The sequence below is a fragment of the Silurus meridionalis genome, chromosome 24, assembly GCF_014805685.1.
Source record: "Silurus meridionalis isolate SWU-2019-XX chromosome 24, ASM1480568v1, whole genome shotgun sequence".
Taxonomy (NCBI): Eukaryota; Metazoa; Chordata; class Actinopteri; order Siluriformes; family Siluridae; genus Silurus; species Silurus meridionalis.
The window spans coordinates 8,220,368-8,248,338 of NC_060907.1; the positions used below are offsets into that span (position 1 = coordinate 8,220,368).

The following is a 27,971-nucleotide window of genomic DNA, read 5'->3' on the forward strand; positions in this document are numbered from 1 at the left end:
ACCCACAGAATTGATGCTCACTGGATGTTTTTTGTACTATTCTACTGTATGTAAACTCCAGAACATGTGTGTAAAACATGGCCCACAGTCTAAATCCAGCTCACAGCAAGTTTCATTTGGCCTGGAAAGGCTCGTAGTACACTGCTGTTAACCACTGACAGCTGTGGTGTAGCATTTCCAAGTGCAGTCACTTCATCAACAAAGTATCATTAACCAATCAGAGTATAGCATTGTTAAGCTCCACTCCACGAGAGGCCTGAATAGGAAACGTAAATTTGAAGAGCATAAAAAACTGTTATTTGATGCAAATGTTCAATTTTTTGCCACGGACTGCACTGTTTTCAATAATTTTTGTGTTGTACATCTGTTTTTCGAGGCATAGTGTGTTGTGGCAGTAGCATAACCAGGAATGTAAGGAAATATAAAAAATTTTATGTGACACCCTTGGAGCAAAAATCACATTAAAAAACTAAGTAATGGCAAACAATAATGTTATGTAAAATGATCTTTATTTAGCATTTCAGTGCAGCCTCCCTAAATGTACAAGTTGAAAATGGACGTACAAGCACATGCTGTGATTGTGGGGGAAAAAAAAAAAACACAAGGAATCATAACACGGCAAATCAACATGGCTTTTCCCCCCACATTGTACTTCATGCTGTACTGATTTTTAACTACTTTTGTTTGCTTCTACTCTACATTGTAAAAATTAGCATACTAGTGGTAGTTCTTTATGCATACAGGAGAGTTGCAGTACGTCTGAAATGCCTTAAAGAATAAAAATGCAGAATTCTGTAGTCAATAGGGGAAAAAAAAAAATCCCAAAAGGAGCAAAAGTACAGTATGTATCGTCACTTTATACACGACTGTAAACAATGCACAAGAAACAGTCTGCAATATTGGTATAAAGGCACACATGGGTACTGTGCCATTTTAAATACATTTTCTCTTCATATTTTTTTTTGGAAAAAAAAAACAAAAAAAAACCTGAACACTTTTATATGGAACCTTTGAGGTGAAACTGTGTTTAAATATAACAGTGATGTAATAATAGCCACATGTTGTGTAGCTTGAACCCACGCTGTTGAAATGTCAGGCAAAATGCATAACCTCCACTTATTTATTTAGCAAAAGATCGTGTCTACTGCCTCGATTGCATACAAAAAAAATAAAATAATAATAAAATAATAATAATAATAATAATAATAATAATAATAATAATAATAATAATAACCAGCATGTCACCTCAAGGGATCGATACAAATCTGTTGTAACATTGTTCACAGAAATGATGCACAGTGATGAAATATATACACAGCACAAAACATACTGCTTTTCATATTAAAATTGTGTTAACAGTGTTCTGGCGCAAATGCTACAAAGTTGTTGGGTTGTTTTTTTTTTGGGACGGTGAACATTTTGTGCAATACTTTTTACCTTTAAAGCACAATTACAACATGCGTTGGTCACAACAAGATTCGCTGCAGCCAAATGGTCATGAGAGTTCACTTTGTAACGAGCTGCCTCGGACGACGTTTCCAGTTTTAAAAGTGTTTCATCTTACAATAAATATAATCTGCATATGAAATGTGGTTAGCTTGAAAACAATTCCATAGAATCTGTTTAGAATCCCCCTTTTTTACTGATTTACCTCTGAATTGACAAACGATTGTTTTTTAAACAGTAAAAAATAGACTGTACGTACAACAAATGTATCTTGTATTGAATAAAATGTCACTTTCGGTATATGTGTGATAAACTTGGTTGTAGGGGTTGTAACCATCTGACCAATGTGACATGCAGAACGATTAGTTGGCATTAATTCGCTCTCATTCAGCTAACTAAGGGCTGTATAGTTTTATGATGTCTTGATACATAGCATGTCGGTTTGTTTTTGTATAACTGCTCCTGTATGAGACCATTAAACTCTACCTGTTCACAGACTTGATCAGTAAATCAAACATTTTCCTTCTTTTCAAATATATTTATAACAAAAAAAAAACAAAAACTAAAAGTCTACTGTATCTATTGCTTCCAGTTCACATCTATAGCAGAGGCACCACCATTACGAAGAGGAAGTCCTAGCAGGGAGAATTAAATCATTACCACAAAATCCTCGACCAGGGATCATCAACTAATAGATCATGATCCGGATCGATTCCCAGCAAAGTACTTGGGAGTCAAGCAGATTGTTCCGTGAATATATACTGTACATAGCTGTAGTTCGATGAATGTAGCAGATCTTCCTCATAGAGACGAGTGCAGGACTCGTGACATTACAACCAAGCTGATTCTACAGAGAGGCGTGTTTATTTTTTTTGTTTATGTTCAGAGTCCTTGGCCTTGGTCAAATAAATGGGAACGTAAAGTGCCGGTAAACCTGAATGGTGAATTGTTCTCGCCATTCAGAAATGTTAGTAATGTTATGTATTATAATTGAATAACACTGGCCTTGTGCATGGTGGTGGATAGGAAGGCTACTTTCTAATATGTGCATCAAGCAGCAATCAACAGCACCACCACATTTTATTGACCAAACAGACTGCAATCCAGCGCCACCAGAATCCACGAGCGTCTTTCACATGCATCACTTTTCTGTCTGGAAAAGTTTGATCCACCCCAACTTCCTGCAAAGGCTCAAAAATAGTTAATGCTCCACGTCGATGTTGGTACCTCTGCTGTAGAGACCTTGTTGAGATCACTGGTCATAGTGCTTTTAAGGCTATTGGTCAAGCGATATGGTACGCTAATCCGAATGACTCCACCCGCAAGATCTGCTGAGCTCAAAGCACATTAAATCTGAGGCTTATATATAATTATATATTTTTTTTCTCTAAATTCTCTACTCACACCAGCTGTATAAGTACACTATTTACAAGAGGGGTTTTTTGTTGTTTTTTTGCATATGAAGGTCACTTATATGCACGGTGTTGCAAATGGCATGACTAGTAATTGACTTGTTTTAACAATAGAACTGGAAAGATTCGCATTTTGGTAGTTTTACCTCCACAAACGGAGATCTCATAAGGATAGAAAAATATGTAGATATTCTGTGGTGTGAATGTGTATGTGTTTTTGAATAAGGAAAAAGTGTCTCTCTTGACAGCTTGCTTTGCTGCATAGAACTATACTTGGCAGTTGACATCACTGCCATAAAAAAAAGAAAAAAAAAAAAAAAAAAAAGAAAAACACTAACTAGCCATATGTGGTTGGCCTGGCACAGCAGTTGCCAAGGAACAGGGGCGCTTGTGTTAGTGGCATTCTTTCGTAGCCGTCACTTTGGCCGTTACGGCACGCTGCAGCCCCCCTCTGGACTTCATTTACATTCCTATCATGAGCGGCTCTAATAAGAGGGACATCATGCCAACACACGTGTTTTGCACTTCTCCTCGGGTCCTGTATGAGGCAGCATTTAGCCAAAACCTGCTGTACCTGCTGACTAATGATGGTCAAAATGAAACAAAAGCCTGTGGTAAAATCTAAAAGAAAAAAAAAAAACAAAACAAAACCCAGAAACAGCAGAAACACATTGGTTATACAGGTTATATACAGTTAGCTCTGTACGAACTGCTGGTTCGAACATCATGCATTTCCAACTTACAGTATGATGCATTTTATATATCAATACCTAGATGTCTACACAATTTATAAATAACAGGCTGAAATTGATACGACGCACAGATGCTTGTGTGATCATTTTCGGTATGAAAGACCTTCGAAAATGAGTTGTGCATCGACAGAGTAATCTCTGCAAATCCTTTAGTTTATATTTCTTAATTCAAATTAAATGTGCTTTGCTGTTTCTCGATCTTATTAACCGTAAAACAAAAACAAAATAAATGCAACAGAAACATTTTCAGGGGATCTGAAGCCAAGCTAAACCTTAAAACATAAACCTTATCAGCTGGACTCTCACATGCTACGCATTCTTGTATACTGTAGTTTAAAAAAAGTCTATGTAGTTAAACTCTAATATTCCCTCATTATTGTTCCCTTCACTAAAGTAAAACATTTCCCTTAGGGAAATGAAGAAAAGGTCAGGCCTGATTAAAGGAGAGTCATCTATTCCTCCTCTTCCTCCTCGTCATCGTCTTCGTCGTGGCAGTGCGTGATCTCCTGTGGAGCCTGGGGGAACAGTTTAGGGGGTTTGATTTCACTCAGGGAGCGAGTCAGCTGGCTGCGCTTGCAGTCTATTTCCTTGCAGTCGACGCAGTGGCGATTGCGTGTAGCCAGTGGCGACTCGGTGTCTATGTCCACGTGAGTGTGCTCCACCGTTGACTCATGTGGCATCTAAAAATATGAAAGAAAATAAACAATATATATTTTTTTTTTCAGCATCAGTTTTCATTCTTCTAGTAGAGAGGAATTAAAAAAATGCAATCACTTCAGGCAGAGACAATTCTGTATAAGCCCACAAAAAAAAAAGCTATAATAAAAATTCTATACTATATGAACAGAAGTGTTTTGACACCTGATTTTTCCAGCCATATGTGGTTCTTTCACAAACTGTTACCACAAAGTTGGCACACAATTGTATAGGATGTCTCTGGATGCAGTAGGATTAAATTCTCCCTTTGCTTAAACTAAGCGATCCAAATCTGTTCCAGTATGACAACATACTCCTGTGCATAATACAAAAGAGAACATCTTCTCAGAGGAATGGAGGTCATTAATAGCAATCGGGGAATAAATGTGGAACGGGATGTTCAATTAGCACATTTTAATCTTATGGTCTCATTTCCAGACACTTTTGTCCATATAGTTTACTATACTATCGGGTTGTGTAGCGTTTTCATAGTATAGTACGGTAGATAGACTTTAGGTGTGTGTACTCTTAGGGTGGATCAATAGGTCAAAATCATCTTTATCTTTATTATTATGTCATGAGTTGCATAGACAAAGAATTTGTAATTGGTGTGCTGGTGCTATAAAAATATGAAAAAATGACTTTTTTCTGCCATCTGTTTCAATGCTTCTACAAATTTCATACAGTTAATTTTAATAAGATTGGAAATTTATTGATTGTACAGCATAAAAAGCTATTAAAAATAAAATAAAGTAATAAAGATACAAATGTAAATACATCAACTATACAAGTTATAAAGACGATGGATGGATGGATACACAGACAGACAGACATGTAGACAGTCAGACATGGAAATATGTAGGATAGATAGATAGATAGATAGATAGATAGATAGATAGATAGATAGATAGATAGATAGATAGATAGATAGATAGATAGATAGATAGATAGATAGATAGACATGCTAGAAAGAGAGAGAGAGAGAGAGAGAGAAAGAGATAGATAGATAGATAGATAGATAGATAGATAGATAGATAGATAGATAGATAGATAGATAGATAGATAGATAAACAAATATGTTAGAGAGAGAGAGAGATAGATAGATAGATAGATAGATAGATAGATAGATAGATAGATAGATAGATAGGAAATATGTTAGAGAGAGAGAGAGAGAAGATAGATAGATAGATAAACAAATATGTTAGAGATAGATAGATAGATAGATAGATAGATAGATAGATAGATAGATAGATAGATAGATAGATAGATAGATAGATAGATAGATAGATAGATAGATAGATAGGAAATATGTTAGAGAGAGAGAGAGAGATAGATAGATAGATAGATAGATAGATAGATAGATAGATAGATAGATAGATAGATAGATAGATAGATAGATAGAAAGAGAGAGAGAGAGAGAGAGAGAGAGAGAAAGAGATAGATAGATAGATAGATAGATAGATAGATAGATAGATAGATAGATAGATAGATAGATAGATAGATAGATAGATAGATAGATAGATAGATAGACAAATATGTTAGAGATAGATAGATAGATAGATAGATAGATGGATAGATGGATAGATGGATAGATGGATAGATAAACAAATATGTTAGAGATAGATAGATAGATAGATAGATAGATAGATAGATAGATAGATAGATAGATAGATAGATAGATAGATAGATAGATAGATAGATAGATAGATAGACAAACAAATATGTTAGAGATAGATAGATAGATAGATAGATAGATAGATAGATAGATAGATAGATAGATAGATAGATAGATAGATAGATAGATAGATAGATGGAGAGATGGAGAGATGGAGAGATGGAGAGATAAACAAATTGTGCAGATGTACTTATACTAGTTTAAGGCGTACCACAGCAAAAACTTACACCATAAATTCCTGCTTAAATGCAATGAAGTGGGTTAAATAAAGAGTCATCAAATTCATCAAAGTACAAATATGTGCTGGTGAACATGTATGTGCCAGCAGGATGGGAGTTTGGAGGAGGTAATAAATGACTAGGTATTTTCTATATAGATTTATTGTACATCTGTTCTCTTTTATTCTTTCAGTCTATGAAGATGTTAATGGGCATGTGTGTGTTTCTCTTACCTGAACATGTGCAGCTCTGAACAGGTAGCTGAATGGGTAGTACAGGAGGTTGATGAAGGAAGCAGCGTACAGGTCGGCGTAGCGCATCACCTGCGAGGCGAACAGGGTCTGGCGAGAGCCGCTGCGGAACAGACTACCCATCATTCCGTAGCACATGTCCATGTCATGGGTCACTTTCTAGAAAGCAAATGGGAGACACTTTTAACACCCGCTTTATATACAGCAAACATGCTGCATTATCTTTAGTCAACTTTATTAAACCTTTTTCTTCCACAGCTATGTTGAATTGTGGAATTAGTTTTGTTAGAAGGTGCTGATTTTCTTGCATTACAGCAGCTCAGAGAATACCTCCAGCTACATGGCAGATCAATGCACTCAGTTTCAATCAGTGCTCAAATTGTTGTGTAATTCATATATTTTTTACTAAAATAATCTTGGGGACCACCCCTAAGTCTATTTTTTACTTGGGGATCCCCCCAGCCCCCCTCAATTTGAGCACTGGTTCAAATATATAAGTTACTGTAGAAGTAACTTGCACAGAGACTCGAACAGTGGATGTTCCACATAACCTGGATGTAAATTGGTGCAGTTGTTGATATGATGAAGGTTTTTTTTAGATGTTTATTTAGCATTTTTTTTAAGACAAAGCAAATTCATCAGGATGAAGTGTTTTGAGGTTACACTGTATCATAACAAGTACTTTTTTGCCTTATTAAATTGACGGTATGACGTAATTCACTTTTCTGGACATTCCACAATATTTAAAAATCACCTATCATTTTTGGGACACATGCATGTTCCTTTTGTTTTTAATGCAACAAAAAAGGTAAAAGGCAAAAACACAGAAGAATTAGACGGTGAATGATTGGAAGAATGTTCTGTGGACGGATCAGTCCAAAATTGACATTTCTGGCAGAAGAAATTCTATGAGAGGGAAAACATACTGTAGAAGAAGATGTTGGATGTGACTAACTCACCCCCATAGTCAGACATGGAGGTGGAAGCCTAATGGTTTAGGGTTGTTTTGGAGCAGAGAAGGTTGGAGACTTATTCCAGTTACAAGCAACACTGACCCAGCAAGTATACGTCCAAGCTCTGTAAGCTTTATTTAGTAAGCAAACAGTCGTCTGGAGTGTTATCAATCATGTGACCTGCCCAGTCACCAGAACTAAATCCTGAACTGACTAAAGGTCAAAAACATCCAAAACCCAAAAAGAAGCATGGCAAAGTATTTCAGCTGAGTGTTTAGATGCCAAGTGTGTGTAAAGCTGATATTCATGCTAAGAGAGGATTTTTCAATGAAAATATAAAGTTTAACAGCAGTACTATATTTATGTATGTGATTTAAGTAAATCATAATAACATTACATTACTTAGTTTGTTACATATAAACAAAAGGAACATGCACGTGTCTTTCAAGAGCCATTATCAACTAGTTGTTTTCACACTTTTGACATGCACTGTAGATATAAAAATGTGCCAAAGTTATATATATTATAATATTATATATTATTATAATTTGCAGATTGCTCATATAAAAGAAATAAAACAAGTGCATCTATAGGTAAATAATATAGTTATATCCATAATCATAATTTAGTAATATCTTAATTATTTTATAAACAGTCGAAGACAAAAGTTTGTATACCCACAGGATAAATGAAAGGCATTTCACTGATCTTCATAAGCAACAAAAATAATCAAATATATATATATATATATATATATATATATATATATATATATATATATATATATATATATATATATTTATATATATATATATAGTCTAGTCTGGAACAAGAAAAGCATCCTGCTATTATTAAAAGACATCTAATGCCATAAAAGTACCCACATCTCACAAACAGATGCTGAGGTGGAGTTTTTTCTTTCATGGCAGGATTGTGCTCCTGTATATAGAGGTTATATTGAATAACTAATGACACAGTGGTCCAGCGGAACCCCGAAAGTCTGTGAATTTTGGACGCACCCCCGCAGCCTCTGTGGTACCTTAATCAATTAATCTGGACATTATGTCACTTTAATACAATAATGTGTTCCTGATAATTCGGTTCCTGCTGTGGATTCCCTCAAATTTGAAGATAATCTGCAAATTGATGTTAATTAGGTTCCAAATGATTTCCAAACCGCGAATTATCGGGGGTTGATTGTAATGGCACAATGGAAGAGTGTGTTTACCTTCACTCGCCTCTGGATGGCACTAATGTCTGGTCTCTCATTGCTGCTGCTGTCCAGATGCCTGAGAACAAGCAAAATAGAAAGAGAGAGTGAGAAAGACAGGAGGGAGAGAGGATATAGGTCATGTCAGAGGGGACATTCCAAAAAAAAAAGGGACAGTGAGAAAGGGTGAACCCTTTGACTGGTGCAGAACTCACAAACCCACATACACACACAGGACACTTGGAGAATTATAGCTTTACAAAGAACTCACTTGTACAGCTCTGCCAAGAAAATGTCCAGACCCTGAAGTTCTTCAAACAGCGCTGTGAAAGACAAACAGAGTGACAACCATGAGCACAGACTCCTGTCTCTGTTTCTCTCCCTCTTCTCCACTTACACTCAAACTGAAGTGATACACTGTTGATACTTAATGGCTTTTGAGATCTTTGAGATGCACAAAACACGGGACAATTTTTTTTAAACAAACGGCTGAACGGCTAAATTAATAATAAAGAACTAACCCTGGCAGTTTACACAATGCTATTTGGAATGTGTTTGATCTTGGTTTAACAAAAGACTCACAGCTCTTGTCAGTCCAGACGTGCAGCTCCTGGGCGAGTTCAGGAATCACCAGGAACGTCCTCCAACCTTGGCGCTTTTTGGATTTCAGAATGTCTCCAAAGATGTGGTCCCCGATGTAGAGGATGTCCTTTCCTTTAGCTCCCAACAGGTCACACACAATGTCTGAGGAACCTAAAAACCAAAGACAACATGAAGATGTCAGCAAGAAAAGCAACAACAATGACAACAAAGCACAGCAAGAAAGATATTGTCATGTCAAATGTCGACCCTGAACTACAATACCCGGCTGCTTGGATTAAATCTGTTTTGTTTGCCTTTTAAAAAAAAATAAAAAATTGAATGCCTGTCGTTGGTGCGTAGCTATACAGGGAAAAATATAAGTAAAGAATACATCATGACAAGATGTTCTGTTAATGGAGAAAAAAAATGGAAATCACTGTAACTATTTAGAAATTTATTATTTTCTGATATCAGCTAATGTTAGCTAACTCATAAACCACTGTGATGCTTCTATACCACACTTTCAACCAGTGTAGAGTTACATTATAATGTTCTCGAATGTCTGTGGAACGTTAGTCCCTCACGAGCCTCTCTTATTTTCCCGAAGACAAAAATACAGTTTGTCAAATTACCAAGAAACCACAAAAACCCTCCTACAGTCTTTCCTGTGTTGACACTGATGCTGGAAACTCCGAAAATAGTCAATAAACATCTCCTGTGCAAGTTGTTTTTTTTTCCAAAAACTAAACTAAGTGTGAAAGCACCTCTGACTAATGACTCTTCTAAGACCTTGATTGCTACAATTCAGGAGTTAATTTCGAGTTGTTTTGAATGTGTGGGATTTAACAACCAGCATTAATGCATGTGGTACAGAGAGAGAGAGAGAGAGAGAGAGAGAAAGAGAGAGAGAAAGTGAGAGAAAAAGTTAGAGAGAGATTATATACTGCAGTAGATTAGGCTGATTAGTTCCCTAAACATCTCCATGAAATCATGACCCTGTTTTCAAAGCCTGCTTACACAAGGTCAGGTATGTCTAGTGAAGGCTATTGGAGCTCCAGGATTGCAGCAGAAAGCACCAACTGTAGCGAATATGCGGTGTATGTATGAATATTTGGTGTGTACATTATATACATTATATAGAATACATTAGTGTGTGTGTCACCTCCGGAGTAGACTATGCCGTGCTGCAGAGGGCCGGTATAAGTTCCGATCTTGAGCCTCCCGGTGGTCTACAACAAAACACAATTTATCAAGTTTGGATTTGCTCTATTATTCAGCCGAGCATTCGTCTGCTTTTAGAATGGTGATGGTAAAATGGGAACACACTGTGAGTGACCTGTGAGGCTGTTTTTTACTCCGAGACTCTGGAAAGTCTCAGCCATGTGCAAATAAACCAAATAGCTAGTAGCTGAGAAAGCATGCTCTCCAGAAGAGCAAGATGTTCCTGAAAGTGTAAGGCTAACTCACCGTATCGACCTGTCTCAGTACAGTTCCCTCGGCAAAGAACACCGGCTTCCGTGCGTCCACCAGGATTAGATCGAAGTAAGACTGCCACGGGCGGTGGGGAAGGCTTTGCTGTAACAGAACACGCACAAGTAATTCAGCTAGTTTTAAAACGAAATATTGTTTGTCTATCGCCTTTTTCGACAACAAATTGGTAAAAACAGCCAGAATGCTCAAAGAAGTGTGTTCTCCTCAAACAGTGAATATCAAGCTTTTTGCATAGTGACATTCCATATCGAACAGGAAATAAACATGGTCAGGTTGGAATCGGGTAGTAACTCTAAAACTGTCCATGATGCTCCTTTTAAATATAATTTTCTCAATATTTATTTAAAAGAAAATATCAGACCTAGACTGCCACAAAATTATGCAGGTGAACATACATATGAATCACATCTTAATTTATTGTAACCTAAAATGTTCCACTTTAATCAATCATGATTAATCATAATACTGTCATTACTACTGTATCTGTTGCTTTTTATGATGTAACAAATATAGATGGGAAATAAAGCGCTCACCTTTGGGCCGTAAGGGAAATCAAACAGGTAGCTCATGATTTTCTGCAATTAATTACAAAAAAAAGACATTTAATTTTACATTGACGTGTAAATTGTGTTGTGTGTAGTTTAAAAGTGTGTTGCTTGATTTACAGGTTACATGCTAGGCTTCATACTAGCTTCACTGGCAGATTAGCGAAGCAAGCTAACTGTACTAGAACGGTACAGTCCACAGAGGCACCAACGATTTTCAATAATTTGCTTTCGAGCATTATTTTTTCCTCAGCATTGCCTCTATATACATTTAACCAAAAGTCATATGACAGGAAAAGTTGAAATCACAAATATTGTCTTCCTTTTTTATGTCAAATAAGACTGAAGAGTTATTCAAGCTAATCATGGTGCTGTTCTAGTTCACATACATTATATATAATATAGAATTATACAGAATCAGAATACGATCAAAACGAACTAAATCCCAGTGCAAATGTTCATTTCACCTTGTCATTGACATTGCAGCTCTGTGCCATGGACGTACATAGAAACCGAGCGCTTCATCTGACGCTCGCGAGGTTGAATGTAGGCGAAAATTGCACACACGCACTCTATGGCGCATTCTCCCACGTGTTTATATAGGTGTGTGCGAGTGTGTTAAGACAGCTGTGTGCTATCTGTAAACTCACATCTGTGTATTTGTAGTCACTGTTGGTGGCCAGGAACACTTTGCCAACTTCGTTCATGCGGCTGAGCAGCAGAGGCAGTTTAGGCTTTAGACAAGATTCACAGAGAGAAATGACTCACCTCAAACATCTCAGCATGAAACCGAAACCATGCAGGAAGAACAATGGAAGCAATGCAAACTTACATCTTTCACTACGTATTTCTCCAGATTCTCCACTGTTTTTTCCTTCAGCGTTCCCTACGGACAAAAGGAACCTGCTTCAGATTATATTAGAATATTTGACTATATGCCTTCAGGCATCCAAAAAAGGTAAAAACTCCAACTCACACTTCCTGAGCTTTAAAAACCATGGTACAACATTACACTCTTTTCTGACCTCAAATCTTCTGCTACCTTAAAGTGGACCCAGTCGACAGCGTCCCGCACGTCCTGGAACATGCTCTTGAAGGACATGAAGAGGTCCCCGTCTTTGAAGCCTGTCTCACAGCTAGGGGGTTCAAAAAATGACAAATCGCTAAAGCTCTGCAGCCAGGCAATCAACACACACTATCGACAGTCAGACATGGTTTAAATGGGACAGTCTTCCCTTGTTTGAGGTCGTTCCGAGCCAAACAGGAAAGCCCTCTCCCCCTAAAAGGACCAACAATTGTTTCAGAGGACATGCATCCATACCAGAACAAATCACACACTCAATTACGTCTGTATGAGCTTAAGGCTATACACCTGAGTGTTTTAGATTATAAGTACCATTATTTAATTAATGAATCAACAAATTACTGTACGCGTATTTTATTCCACGTCCATCAAAATTGATTCTTTTCTCTACGATTCATGTTAATGATTAGTTATATAGTAATATATATTACATTTTCAATGATGCCATGCCTGTACATTGTGTTACAACAGTGTCTACTGTAAATAACGCATGCAGTAAACCGATATCCACCACACTATGATTTGCTTATCAGCTTTGCATGGTAAATGATAAGCCTCTTCCAGTGTGTCTGAGAGAGATAGGGGCTCAATCAGTATGTGGATGCAGTGTCCAAGGTGAGCGTGTAATGGCAGTCACTACCGGGGAAAATTCTCACCTCGAGTATCGGTCACAGCTTGAGAAGAAATCAACGAGGCAGGCGTAGAGGTAGGTTTCTGCATGCAGGGTGAAAAAAAAGTGACTCAGCAAGAATATAGGCATGTAACTGCCTTTCATTTTTGTATTGCTCAAACAAGTTGTGACTGTTTTTGCACCTGCAATCATGAATAAGAGTAAAACTGATACTTATGGGTTCATTTACTTTGGTCTATTTTCACAATAATTATATTTACCCACCCACCCACCCAAAAAAGAAAAAACGTTTACACTAGATGGTCAAAAGTATTGGGACACCTGACCTTTTCTGCCATATGCGGTTCTTCTCTATACTTCTCAGAAATATAAAGACCAAACAAGTATGGAAAAGACAGTGCTGTGCAAGTGATTATTTATTTTTATTATACACTATATGGACAAATTAATTGGGACACGTGACTTTCCCATCCATATGTGGTTCTTTACCAAACCATTCTCCCAAAGCTAAAAACCAGCTCCATAAAGATATGCTTTGCATGAGTTGGAGTGGAAGATCTCCTGCTATAGAGCTCTGACCTCAAACCTATTGAACACCTTTCGGATGAATGTGAACTCTGATTGTACCCCAGGCCTCCTCCCCTGACTTATATCAGTAACTGACTTTTTCACTAGAAATTCAGGCCTTGCACTAAAGACTCCTGGGTAAGAGTTGATTTAAAGTTAGAATAACACAATGTGGTGGTGGGTGCGAACATTTATAGAATGTTAACTAGAAAAAAATGTGGCTTCAGTTATATCAGTTAATTCTATGTAAATTATATTTGCTTCCTGTAGTTGGTTTGTTGGCTCGAATCCACACCAGTATACAACTGCGGCGTTCTCATCTGCCCAAATAAACCACACCGAGGTAAAAGCACCAGGGTTTGAGTCATATAAACTGAAAAACCTGGCTTTTCTCTTCAATAGAAAGCAAATAAGAGCCTGAACCTAAGTAGACCCCGGCTCATTTTGATTGACATCAGTGACTAAGCACCCACCTGGCAGATTGAAGAGAGTGTTAAGGATGTAGAAGCGTTCAGTGTCATCACGCTGGATGAATTTGTTGGAGTAGAGCTCTCGGATGTCAGGCCTGGCATAAGGTAAAGGAAAATTATGGAAACTTTTTTTTTGTTTGGGTGTTTAATAATAACAGAGGCTGTCCACACTACAGCAAATAACAAAGGTTACAGTTAGTGTATTATTAGACAGCAGTTTTCCACAATAGGTTAATGGTAATAGTTCTAGAATGAACTAAACTTTTTATATAACCTAATAGAAACTGCTGATTTTTTTATGTTTATTGCTGAACTATTAATAAATCCAAAAGGGAAGAAAAAAACATTTTCTTACCCACGCAGGAAGTTAAAGCCATGGACACACACCAGGATGTTTCCATAGGCATCCACTTTTAGTAGGTTACCGTACAACGTGTCAAACACCAGACCTCTGAAGTAAAAACAACAACACAACGTTTCCAGTTGAGTCTATCAATGAGTTATCTATTCTACTGATACATTTCCCAGAATTTTTTATTTGCTATTTGCCACCACTGTTTTGAGTTCCTGGTATTTCAGGTCAAGAATAAAGTGTTGGGCAAGACATCAAGACATGCTTACCTGGTGGGATAGGATGGATCGTAGACAAAGCTGAGCAGTTCCTGTGGGTAGCCAATAGAAACCAGTCGCTCTACAGTCAGGTAAAAACCAAGGGATTCATATTCTGGAGATTTATACACTGTGGAAAAAACATCAATATATTGTGAAAATCAATACGCGTAATTTATCGAGATGAATATGAATACATTTATGCACATTTACATATTGTATGGTGCTGCAAAGGCAGAGCTAGAAGATTTCGCACATGCCATGATGAGAAACTTTCAATGACTACTTGTCATTTTTTTGTTTTTTAACAACAGCTTTGTAGGCATCAACTACATAAATGATCAATGAGCTATAGAACGTAAACAAGCTTGTTATTTATGAGGGATTGGCATTATCAACATATTCATGCTACAGAGATACATTTCCTAACAAAGGAAAGGAGTTACAAAGAACCACAAAGACTAGGTAACAACATGTGACTATAAAGTGACTCATGAGACAATGGTCTGGTTCAACCTGGTTTGAGGTCACAGTTTCAGGGATCCAACAGACAGCAATACAGGTGTGTTTTGTTTACATCACTTCAAAATGAAGAACAGTATGTTATGAAGCACATACCACATATTTCTGGCACAGATTCTAGGCATACCAGGGTTTGGCAGTATTTCCAGGTAGGACGCGTACCACACCATTCCATTCAGTTTAAAGAGCCTACATTCTATCACACATACAATCTTATGTTATACTCCTGTCCCAGTACAAGGTTATATTTGGTCCTTGTTCTCAAATCTCAAGCTTTGTTACTAGAAATAATTCCGTAGAGTTTTGGAACCTGACTGAGGACAGCATCTGAGATGAGTATCCAACAGCAGCGGGGGACTGCATTCACAATGGATTACAGGAGTCTCTGAATGTCCTGTGATCTCATCTGTATCGTAACCAGATCCATTCAGCCTTTCAGATTTAAAACCAATTAATGCTTACCACTCACATGGATGGAGATTTTTACAACAATTCAGAGGGGGGAGGGGGGAAAGCGAAGAATTTCGAGTCCTCGGGACAAGACTTAAACTCTCGGGAGATAAAAACAAAAACAAAGACATAAATATAGTCATAAGTTGGCCATCTTTAGCCAGTCTTGTAAAAAATAAGTTTATTAACCCTCTTTCAGGTCATGAGAGCACAGGACAAAAAATCACTTAAGGAAAGAGTTCGGAATGCTCCAGGGACTAGTATAGACCTCTAGAGATCCTCATTTGCAAGACATGTAGATGAACAAGATTTTAACTAATGCATGTCAGGGGTTCAGCTTGACTATATGTCATGTCAATGTTGCATTAATAACAGTATGTGATATGCATTTAGTATTTCAGATCTACTGATAAGTGTGTAAAAAGTATGGGTGGTGGGAAGGAAGGTGAACTTATTAGCAAGGCAGGTTGCCAGTGAAAACACAGAATCTGCAACTGAGGCCAGGTTCTCCTTTCCAAACAGCATCCCTACATATCCCTCACCTCTTCCCCCTTTCCCTTTTAGTAACTTCTTATAAGAAAGCTCAAGTTGAGCATGCTAGAAAACATAAAAAAGAAGCCGATCTCTTACATATACAGTAAAATTCCCTTTTTCACAAATCACAGCTTGTCAAAAATTTGTTAGGAAGGACCTCACGGCTAGTCGTGATACGACAACCCTTGAACAGAAAGGGTTAGGGGCCTTCCTCAAAGGCCCAATAGTTAAAGCAGACAATGTTGTGGCCCAATGATGGTGCCGGACATTGGGTGTGGCATGGTATCTGACATAAATGGGATTCAAACTCACACATGCAGAGCAGAATGTTTTAGCAGGTCTTAATCATTCACACACCTTGTCATATTTGATAGTCATAATACATGCAGAAGCAGGAATTAAAAAACTAAAATAAATCCTATAACTTTCTTGGACTGCCACCAAAACATATCTTATGACATCAAGCATTGTGGCATTGTAGAGCAGTGATAAGGATCACAGCTCTCGAGTCCCTGGTTTAATTCTGCATTTTCCACCATATCCACATGGGCTTCCTCTGGGTCCTTTGGTTTCCTGTTTCATTTTAAACATGCACGAGTGAACTGTCTTTTCTAAATTGCGTGTGGGTGTGAATGAATGTGTGCATAGTGCCTTGCAGTGGCCTCCAATCCAGGATGTACTCCAACCTTTTGCCTAGTGTTTCCAGGTTCACCAAGACCCTGACCAGGACAAAGAGTTTAATAATGAAGAAATTAATGAATGCATAAGTGGTTTTGGGGAAATCTGAAATACCTAGGGAGTTTTCCCTACTTGGCACCAATGCTTGAGTCAACAAACCCTAACCTACGTTCGATTTTAGACTTGTTTGTAGATGGTATCATAATGGGAAGTTTGTTTTCACATCAGTTCTGCTGTGGACACAACTTTTCCGTAATGGAATACATTAGGCAGATGTTTGTATTAAGGTGCACTTGCATGGAACATTTCTCTAGAGGTATGAACAATATTTGTAATAAAAAATTTTATATTTGAAAAATCTCACATAATAGAAACAACTGAAACAGCTGTAGAAAGGGAGTGTCTGCAGAAGCATGAAGATTTGCTCTGGCAACGTGTTTTCTCGGTCACCTGCATTAAACGTTGTTTTTGGCTCTATTTACTGTATGTAGAAAGCATTCCATCTCCTCAGCAGATCACAACATGCCAGTGTGACAAACTGAAATAATCATGTTACCCAATGCCCAGCCCAAGGAGTGGATCATTTTCCGTAAAAAGCATAGCCTGTACTCGAGTTCACCTGAAGTGAACTGAAACCACAGGTGAACAGCTTCACACTCAACCACTAATAGCACAAACTAACTGCTACATCAAGGGTGTATTCCAGACTCAAACCCAGTGTTCCAGTGTTGACCAGGACGATGTGGTTACCAAAGATTAGGTGTGAAATGGTTTAAATAAGTTTGTTCAGAAACTTAAAGTAAATAAAAAAAAAATAAATTAGCAGAAGAAGCTAAACAGTGAGTTCTACATGTATGTATTAACTGGACATTGACGTAAGTACTAAATTGTTTACACAGGTTAAAATATGACTAGACATTTGACATGGGATGGCATAGAAAGGCAGGATGTCTGTGGGAAGCTCGTCTCAAATGCAAGAGAAGACACCCTCTGGCATTAACTGGCCCCTTGGAATCTGTTATCTCCTCCTTTAGTTGCACTCGTTTGACAGATAATTATACCTCGCAAGCAAGCGAGTACGTTGTTCAATTGGAATGTTGTTTAACGGCTAGCGCCACTTTAGCCATCGAATGACATGTACACCAACTAGTCAAAATAAACACGATCTAGCACTTGATATATGTTTGTATCAAACAGGTTTTTTGCAGTTAATAGGTAAGACGTTAGTACTTATGACATTATTTGCTTAATGGCTTTATCTTTATGGATGTTTAAGTCAACATAAATGCAAGTGTTTTTTAACCAGAGGCTGTATATAGATGATTTCGAGGTCGTCAGGCTGCAGGGCTGTCAACACCAGGCTGATGTGGAGAATCCTGACCTTTCGATATTCCCCTTGGTTACAGAGGCCAATGATAGCCTTTAAACACATCCTTAAGATGATTGTTCATACAGGTACTGTAGTAATCCTATAGCAAGGGCAAGAGGACCAATTCATCCAAGGTTAGACTGCACTGTAATCAAGTGAGTTTGTTTCAATGAGCCCAAAAAAAGGTTCTAGTGGCACAATTAGTCTATGAAGTATACATTTCCTCCCATTACCATTCAAATCAGTGCTACATTACACCTTAATGTTTGCAGTGGCAGTGATCTTTGAGAACTTGTTGAAGTTTGTGGTCGCAGCGTTATTCCAGCACAAGACAACATGATAGCCCCTCGCCGTGTAAACACTTCACTCAGAGCAATAAAGCTTTGGATGTCAACAGCCGAATGCCTGCGATATCTCCCTTGAGCCTACAATGAAGGTAGTCTGTGAAGAATGCAGGCCCATCAGTCCTCGCATGTCACTGAGCTGATCTGCTTTCCTAAAGCAAGCAGTCCCGATTTAGCAACTGGTGGCTGCTGTCAGGCACTGAGATGCAGGGCAGAAAGCAAAGGAAACCTAATGCACCCAGTGCACGTTAACAAGACAGTATTGAGTTCCTAGTTGACCCAAAATAACCAACATAAGACGAGGTAATACATAATGTGCGCTAATCTGCTGGTGATTTATGTTGAACTTTATGGATAGCGCTTTTTTTTTTTAGGTTTATATGGTTTTGACTTCAGTAACAAGCAGATATTAGGGATTAGATTCAAGCATAACTGTACCATTTGAAGCTTGCTTTTTACTTTCTAGGTTCTATCTGACGATGACAAACATTTAAATATATCCTACGGCCTGTTTACCCTGAGATTCAGACTATCTGTGCAACTGACTATTTTTAAAGTTGAACAAAAGCTGCTTCTTTAAAGGGAAACCTTCGAAAAAATTTTGAGCTGCAAAGGATTGTGGTCCGGTCACATTTAAATAAGAAACAGCTGGGACTGATTACACACCAGTGAGCCTCCAACACATGCAGCAAAATGGCAGGCAAAGTCTGCAAGTAAACGATGTGTTAAATTCCTTTTAGTGAATATTACCTGCTAAAGTGTAATCCATGTCAAAACCGAAGCATTTGATCTTCTCCATTGCCAGACTTCTGTTCACAAATACTCTGAAAGAAATCAGAAGAAACAGGAATGCATTAACAGACCGAATAGGCAGAAAGTTTCTGCTGCAAAATACTAGGGTCCTCTTTTTATACAAATATTCTTTAGTCAAAAAGAGGCGCTCCAAATGCTAAAAGGGAAGTCCTTATTCCCACAGTTTTCTATCAGTTCTGTTGCTCAGGGAAATCCAGAATAAAGCACAGCATGAAAAGAGAAAGATTCCCAGAATCCTCTGACCAGAATACAGAGACTCTGTTCTAAAAAACAGCTTTCTTGGTATTAAATAAAACCCTCCAATGCAACAGGGGTGACCTGCTGAGCCTGAGGTTTGATGCAATTTCACACACTTGATCTAAAGCCATATCCGTTGAGCTCAATCGAAATCTAAAGGAAAGAAACATTTGATTTTGAAAGTAAGTTTTTGCTGGGCACTCGGCATTCGAATCATGAACTGCATGCTACCAATCGTATTACAGCTCTGTGCAGTGCAGAAAATGTTCTTCTGTTCATTTTCACATCAAACGTCATAATGAGGATAAAGTGATTTCAATGACTTCAGCATGGTTGCTGGTTTGAGTGTTTTTCCAAACTGCTGATCTCATTGGATTTTTACACAGTCTCTAGAGTTCACCCCAAAGAACAACAAAAGACCTCCATAAAGTTCTGCATATCGCAAATGAAATAACTACTTTTTACAAACGTGTTGAGGCTAAAAGCATTAATTACATTAATAATTACTATTTATCAAATTCAATTAACATAGAATAGAACAATTAACCTATTTTAATCAATGTTTTACAGCCAAATACAAATTGAAATCTAATTTTAGAACATTGCATAGTTTCGGGTCTACCTCGTAAGCGCACTCTGTTCGACCCACTCCATTGGCTCACTTTGGTGGATTGGGAACGTACAGTGCATTTTCTAGAAGTGTAAATGTAAATGCTATTGCCAGAGTGCTATTCCAACCTGTCATTCCACACCGCTATGCCTACAGGCTGACAACAACAGCTTGCATATTTTTAGCTTCCTCTGCCATTCAGTCTATCTGAGATCTATTGTGTCTGTTCGGCGGCGTTCCCTGTTGTCGGGTCTTTGTTGAGTTAGAGGTTGTTTACTTTCACCCAAAGACATCTAGAATAGTCAAACGGACAAGAGGAACTAACTGACCCCACAGCAGAGAATACTACAGGCAGAGTCGGAATGATAAACAACAGCACAAACAAGTATGGTTTAATTTCCTCCTGCTCCTTTAATCATATATAATTAGCACATAGTAACCGTGATGCAGCATTAGTGCTATCTTTGAACTTTAACCCTACTGAATTCACTCAGCTGCAGATGAACGTTGAAAGTTGACTCAATTTAATCTGAGATTACTCTATTGCATCACTTAGTTAAGCAGAGTGAGCAAATACCAGGACATAGCAGAAGACAATCCAGATAAGAGGGCCACCTTTGGACCTTAAATAGAAAATACGGCCATTAGGATGCTAACCAAAAGTGTGTGATGTGAATGTTTTATCACCTTATCTTATTCTATTATCAGGTGGGGGAAAAAGAAAAAAAGAGATAAGTATTTGCAGAGCTTTGCTGACGAATGAATACTATGATTTCTTGGTATTCAGCCAACCTTTTGGACCTACTGTACAGCATATAATGTACTGTGCCAAAAAATGAATTCTGTAACGAAAAAAGTAATGAAACGAAACTTAATTGATATTGCTATAAAGATAAGTAAACAAATAAACTGTTAAGATATTTGGTGTCACGTTTGTACGCCTACTAATTATTTTGAGTTTCGTTTCGTCATTTTTCATAGAACAACATATCTTGAAGTGCTTCACACCTTTTATTCCACAGCCATTTAGAATTAACAGATAATTGAACAGCACATGATGCTTTTTATGCAATACATCATTACAATGCCAATTAATGAATTATGCACTTGTATAACTTGTGCCGTTTCCTTACCAGCCTGTTTATTCTCTCTATTGCTAATTTAATAATACATTATTCAATTCAATTATATAATTAATGATAATATTCTCTTTATTATTAATAGCAACAAGTATTTCTGTCTGTATGTAAAGAGTTTGCAAAACAAGTCCTGGTGAATGAGCTTTTAATATAAAAAAAATGATGGGTTTCATCCAGCACATAGAGCTACAGTTAGTGCTGCTGAATAAAAAGAATCAAGCTTCTGACTAGTCCAGGCCTGGGATGCTGTCAGCATTCCGAATCATCCCAAAGATATTCAATGAGATTGAGGTCAGAACTCTACAGCCGGCCACTCAAGATCCTCCAGTCCAACCCATATAAATAATATCTTCATAAATCTGGATTTCTGCACAGTGTGACTGACATACTGGAGCATGTTTGGGTCTACAAGTACAAGTGAAGGGAAAATTTCATGCTACCACATTCAAAAATGTCTTATTCAACTGTGTGCCTTTGGGGAAGAACCAAATAGGGTTGAAAAAGTCAATGCGTTTAGTGTAAATATAATGAGGAAAAAAGAGCAAATATACAGGCGAATTCCACTACTTCCATTTTTTCAAGTTATTGGCTCAGTTTAAAAAGTTCACTCAGTAGTAATATATTTCTAACGATTTCCCCAGTAGGCAGATCCAAATGGAGACACGCTTTATTTCTAACTAAATTCTAATCAATACTAATTAGAAAATAAAACTAATCTAACTAATACACAAACCAATGAGACTAAGACAAGACAAGATAATGCAAATAATGCAAAACAGTGGCAAAACAAATATATAAAAAACACACTACTCAGAAAAATATACCAACAATATATAGCAACAAAGAAGTAGTAATGCAAAGCCTATATAAAACTCTAATCAGAAATCTGTGGAGAACCGCAGGACAGGAAGTCAGAAGAGTCAGATCGCAGAGACCGAAATTAAAATGTTGGGTCAGGTTATCCTGGCAGACATTACAGTAGCTTTTGTGTTTCTAAAACATTTCCAAACAGACATTTGGAACATAAAGTATGTTCGACCTGACCACGTAATTAATGCTGAGGTCCTTTTTAGTTCATTTTGTTCAAATACTGATTAACTTAGAAGTCAAAAAGCTTAGAAAGTGGACAAAATAGGACTTTGTCCGGCCGAATAAATATCCCAGGCGCTGATGGCTGTGCAATGGATCAGCTGGCTGTGCTGGACTAATCTACAATGGGATTGCATAATACATATGGGATCTGAGCAGTTCAGCACAGTTAAACTTTTGCTTAAGCTTTATGCCCCTGCTTTGATCGAGACCAGGTTAACCTAAAATCCTTGCTCGCTGCCAGACCCTAATTCCACTCTCTATATTATCCAGCGGAACTTCTATAATTAGACTTCTTGGCTGTCTATTTTAGTGTCGAGATTAGAATTTACAATTGGTCCACCGCCAAAACATCACCACTAATTTTATTCCTCATTTATGACCGGGGGTATCAAATGCTAACTAGCAAGAGTGACTGAGTGTTGATAGAATGGTTAGTGCCATTATAACAGCTGTAAAACATCTTTCACTTGACTAGTGTTCCAATATTGGTGTCTTTTCCGTGGAAGTGACATTTAAAAGGGACATATTCTGGCTAGCCTCCAAACAAGATCTCCATGAGAACATGTACCTTCTATTTTATAGACTGAAAGTCTATTCTTAAGTTTTGGCAAACTGACAACATTGTGCTTTTGGTATGATAGCGTGTGACAGATTGACCGTCCACATCTTTATTAGAGTGCCTATACACGCAGAACTTATTCACAGAATATTCCACAAATCATCAATGAAATTGGAGAGCATGGCTTCTGAGACTAGGCCAGGCCTGCTATGCCCTTTACATAGGGTCTAACAATATAAATTCTTTCCATATGCTTCAGCTATTTCCATATGGAAAACTCTGGTGTGCTGCTGAGGGATTACTCTGGACAAAGTCTGAAGTGGTGCTTGGGGGATATAATAATAATTATACAAGTCAGTTGTGTGGACAAATCAGAAGAGGGCCATCAGACATGTGAAAGCTTCAATGTGCTGTTCATCTACTGTTCTGGTGCTACAATGCAGCAGTAAATGAGAATACTAATAATAATGTATTATTGTTATTATAAAAAATACTTTTTGGGGGGGAAATTTTCCCACTGTGGGACAAATAAAGGAATATCTTAATTGCTAATATTGTGTGTGAAATCAGCTTGTCCTGATCACCTGGTCTACAGTCTGCTTGCTTGGCAGTCATGAATCAACAAGCTGTCATTTTAAATCCCAAGTCTGTTCCAGAATCACCCTTAAATACTAAGTCATTTGGATCTTATAAAGTTGTTAGAGACAAATACCATAGATATTAATCTTAAACATTAGCTCTGTGTCTGCTTTTTCTCTGTATAAACAGTTTCTTAGCTGTGGCTTGTTAAGAATCCCACTTTGTGCCAAAAATGAGAGAACCTGTTTATTTGGTTATTACAAAAATAACTGTTGGAGCTGGTGGCTAACAGTGCTCCTGGGAAATGATTACTGCTGCCAAGGCTGATGCCACTAAATCTCTCACAGTTTTACATATAACGCAGGTTTCCAACGCAGACAAACAACACTCATGCTATTACAGTATATTATCATTATACTCCTATTAGCTTCATATTCATTTACAGATTATATTATTGAACAGACTTGTTGAAATTTAAGTCGATATTAATATACAATTATGCACAAAAACACACTGAAATATAATTAAAAGTAAATGTATCTGTAATTTATTACAGATTGGCGAATGGCAGGAAAAACACAAAAGCCGCATTGTAGAACTGAAATGCTATGTACAGCTATATAAAAAAATACCTCCACTGAACCACCCAGACGCATTTTAGTGTTTTTCCTTGAGTACATATACATTAAACATAAAGAAAAAACATAAAATCCATTACTAAGATATTCGGCCATTCGATTCTACACATTTTTGGAAATAACCTTGGAGGATGAAGATCATTCTTTCAAAATCCATCCCCTAGAACTTAAACCGGCGAGTATGAAAGGTACTGAATCTTAGCATTAGCACAGAAAATATAGCCAATTAATGTTGGAAAAGAAAAGACCTTTGTTTTATCAAATGAGATTTAAAAGGAGGATTTAGCACAGTTCATGCTTCAAGGGAAGTAAAGCACCGGCCTCATTTTATCCAGCATACTAAACTATTTTACTGAGGTAGGAACTGCAGCTCTCGACCTCAATTTGAGCAGTCTGGTGGCATATCCAGTTCACATGAGTAAGCATAACTGTAGAATTAATTAGCATGAGAACCTACAGTTGCCAATATGTCAATGTAGTATTATAATATTAGTACAATATATATCACACAAGCCAATATCATGAGGCTGTACCACCCCTAGTTTAAGGAACATGTGTATATATGTGTATGTGTGTGTGTGTATATATATATATATATATATATATATATATATATATATATATATATATATATATATATATATATATATATATATTTATTTATTTATTTATTTATATATATACATTTTTTATTTTTAGAAAAGCAGGTAAATTTCACTGACAATTGTATCATGTATAAATGTCAAAAAGTATACAGGACAATTAATCAATCATTTCCCATGGTTCATCATGCCTACCTATGATATGCCTCCCGTCTGTATTTCTTCATAGCCAACCTGTCCATGTTCGCTGGTAGGTCTGCGTAATGCTGAAGACGATCGCTCCAAGATGTAGTCACCTTTATATCCATTGGGCTTGAATTTTAATCTGGGTAGGGGAACAAATAAATACATGTGTTCTTCCTCAGTGAGAAAAATAATAGGATTGAAAAGAAGGGTATTAATGGCCAACAGACTACAAGGTGAACTTTGAAGTCTTTGGTTCCTAACACACGTCAAAGAATCCAAAAGCCGATCAGGCCACATTTCAATGTGATTACATTACTGTTGAAAGAAGGAATGAACAGTCAATAAATAATGTTTTGATATCAAGATATTGATCAAGACCTGGTCTGATCTCTTCTGCTCTAAAGTCAACTCATGCAGTTTGATTAGATTGAGATAGAATTTAATTATTTTCTGGTTTAACCCAATTCAGACCATGCCTAGAGCTACAAATGGGTTCCTGGATTCATTTGGACAGTCCTGTAACTTCACTATATGAGTATGAAGGTTACAAGCTAAATGTATTAATTCGTACCCAACACAATACAGCATATTCATGGAGTCTGAATATGGGATGTTAGCTGGTGCTCCATTTCAACCGAAGTCTCAGGAAGTTTCTCCATAAGCTACTGACACAAGATGACTGGTGAGCACTAAAACAATTAGCTATGCTAATCACTTCTCTGACCCTCTGACCCTGTAATTCATGAATGCTGACTTGTACAAACATGGCCTAAGGGCTAAAGGACAAAGATTTCTCTGAGCATGTGAACTGCAGACACTGCGAGACAAGGCTGTCTGAGAAGGACACAGAAACTGTTACATAATTTCACTCACCCAAGGGCAAACCTATATTTTTTTCCAGTGATCTTTAGTTGCTTTCAACTTAACAATCTTAGCTTTCAACCGGTATAGTTTGTTGCTACAGAAAAAAAATAGCTGTACAAGCTAGAAGTGGTACGTCCTTAAAATAAATAGGGTACACATAATTATGGCCACTCACCTGCTTAAAAGTGGACTTCAAACATCAAAAAACAGGTACTAAACTGTGACCATACCAGTCACTGAAAGGTGACACTAAAGTGAATACATTTGGTAACTTTACTGTATTTCTTTGGCAGCTATTGTGCTTTTTAAGATATCAACATTTCGACCTGAAAGATGCATAATAAATATGCAAAAGATTCATATTAGAGACACAAAAGATCCATTTAAACAAGGAGAGATCGTTCAGTATGCTAGTTTTTACTCTGAAATGTAATCATAGTATTTATTTTTAAGATATCAACGTTTCCAGCTGAAATGTGCATATTTAAGATACAAAAGATTCATAAAACAATTGCGCTTATCAATGAATATATTCATTCCCCTATTATTTAGAATCGATGAATCACAAGGTCTGTCATCTCTGTGATATTTTCATGCAAAACCAAAAACACAAAATTAGACAGGGTGTGGTCAAAAAAGCTTGTTTCGTTTTTGTTTTTCTTATCTTTTTGTTCACTTAACAACAGACAAGCAAGAAATATAAATAGGATCACAATAAAACAACACAAATAAAAAAAAAAAAGTACTTTTATGCTTAAAAGAAAAAAAAGAGCACACCAGCAAAAAATCAACAAAAATGCAACTGTAAATAATAGTTAATTTTAAGCATTATAATAAAATATCAAATAAGGAAATAATCAACTTTTTGATAACTTCTTCAGATAGATAGATAGATAGATAGATAGATAGATAGATAGATAGATAGATAGATCATTATTTTAAGAAATCCAAATAATTATCAAAGATGATATATCATATATAATTCTAGGGTTAAACATTTCTGGATAAACCTTTATCTTTGTATTCTATAACAGCTTTTAGACTTTATAGGTCATTACTTCCTTCAGATCAATCAGAAAACAGCTTCACTTGCAAAATACCTAACCTCATAGAAAGAAGATAAGACTATAAATAACCACACAGGGTTTATAGCTGCAAGTTTAAAATGTATCTATGGATTAAAGGTTACATGGGTAAAGGTTTTTACTTGGTTCTCAGTAATGTAACAAAAGTGTTGATGTTTTAGTGATCCAGCTGCACAACAAAGCAATCCACAGCTTCACCCAGCTTCTAGTAGCTTTGAGGGTTGCAGTTAGATTCATTAAAAACCCTAATGTTAGTAAATGCTGGATGAGGTAGAAACATTAAGGAGTATGACACCGTTATATAGTAATATTGGCCTAGTATACCAGGCTTCAGCAGGGATCTTGTTTTTCATCAAACATCACATCAGCTACATGACATTTCTGTTTTTTTTGCTTTGCACACACATAAAGAAGCAACTCGTTATCGCAGTTGAGAATACAGTAAGGCATCCAAAACGGCTTGACTGTAATCTAACTCGCCATTTTTTCACTCACTCACTCACTCACCTACCTTCCGTCCTTCCTTCCTTCCAGTAAAGCAGAAAGCAGCAGCTGCACTGGCTGGAGATCTGAGCATGCGCAGTAGCACACCACCGCCAGCGATCACAGAGCAGCGCGGAATAAAGAGCGAAAGCGAGAGCGCAGCTGTGCTGGCACACTAATCTCTCTCTCTCTCTCTCTCTCTTTTTCTCTATTTTCCCCTTTCTATTTCTCTTTCTTTTCCTGTACAATCAATAATATACCCGTCTCCTCCTCCTCCTTCTCTCTTTCACAATAACTGACGGAAGAGCCAACAGGGGGCTGGGAGGAGGAGTTACAGCTCACTAGTGGGCGGGGCTTAGATTGTTTTTCGGCACTGGGGTTTCATATAAATACCACTAATTTGAAGTGTAGTATAATTTTTTTTTCTCTTTTTTTAAAAAACAAAATACACTGTCCCAGATCTAACTTTATGCACAATAAGTGCGCAATAGAAAATAAATAGAAGATTATACAGGGGGCGTGGCTACATTCACACCAGGCCCCAATTTTTTATGAGTCAAGAGTCAAGTAAAAAGTCAAGAAGCTTTTATTGTCA

The 27,971-nt window shown here is 37.2% G+C and overlaps 1 protein-coding gene across 3 annotated transcripts; it reads right to left on the bottom strand.

The window, feature by feature from the left end:
- Positions 1-490: 490 nt before the first annotated feature.
- Positions 491-27,638, bottom strand: nt5c2b (5'-nucleotidase, cytosolic IIb). 3 transcript variants are annotated; one of them, XM_046837216.1, is made up of 18 exons: positions 27,401-27,638; positions 24,954-25,083; positions 19,240-19,313; positions 14,605-14,722; positions 14,339-14,434; positions 13,987-14,078; positions 12,972-13,029; positions 12,274-12,367; positions 12,064-12,117; positions 11,882-11,965; positions 11,220-11,261; positions 10,663-10,770; positions 10,358-10,424; positions 9,196-9,366; positions 8,885-8,936; positions 8,632-8,692; positions 6,433-6,609; positions 491-4,290 (listed from the first exon to the last, which is right to left on the bottom strand). In XM_046837216.1, the coding sequence occupies exons 2-18, from the start codon at positions 25,064-25,066 to the stop codon at positions 4,063-4,065; spliced, it is 1,689 nt and encodes a 562-aa protein (XP_046693172.1). In that variant the 5' UTR covers positions 25,067-25,083; positions 27,401-27,638; the 3' UTR covers positions 491-4,062. The 3 variants fall into 3 exon arrangements, with proteins under 3 accessions (XP_046693172.1, XP_046693171.1, XP_046693173.1); XM_046837215.1 differs by having other exon boundaries at positions 27,405-27,637; XM_046837217.1 differs by lacking the exons at positions 13,987-14,078; positions 14,339-14,434; positions 14,605-14,722; ... (1 more) ...; positions 24,954-25,083; positions 27,401-27,638 and adding an exon at positions 12,467-12,510 and having other exon boundaries at positions 12,972-13,019.
- Positions 27,639-27,971: the final 333 nt, after the last annotated feature.

Coding starts and splice junctions, on each gene's coding strand:
- nt5c2b (XM_046837216.1), bottom strand. CDS start 25,066: ATGGATATAAAGGTGACTACATCTTGGAGCGATCGTCTTCAGCATTAC. Junction 12,118..12,273: donor TCGACTGGGTCCACTTTAAG/GTAGCAGAAGAT, acceptor TTTTGTCCGTAG/GGAACGCTGAAGGAAAAAAC. Junction 10,425..10,662: donor TACTGAGACAGGTCGATACG/GTGAGTTAGCCT, acceptor GTTTTGTTGTAG/ACCACCGGGAGGCTCAAGAT.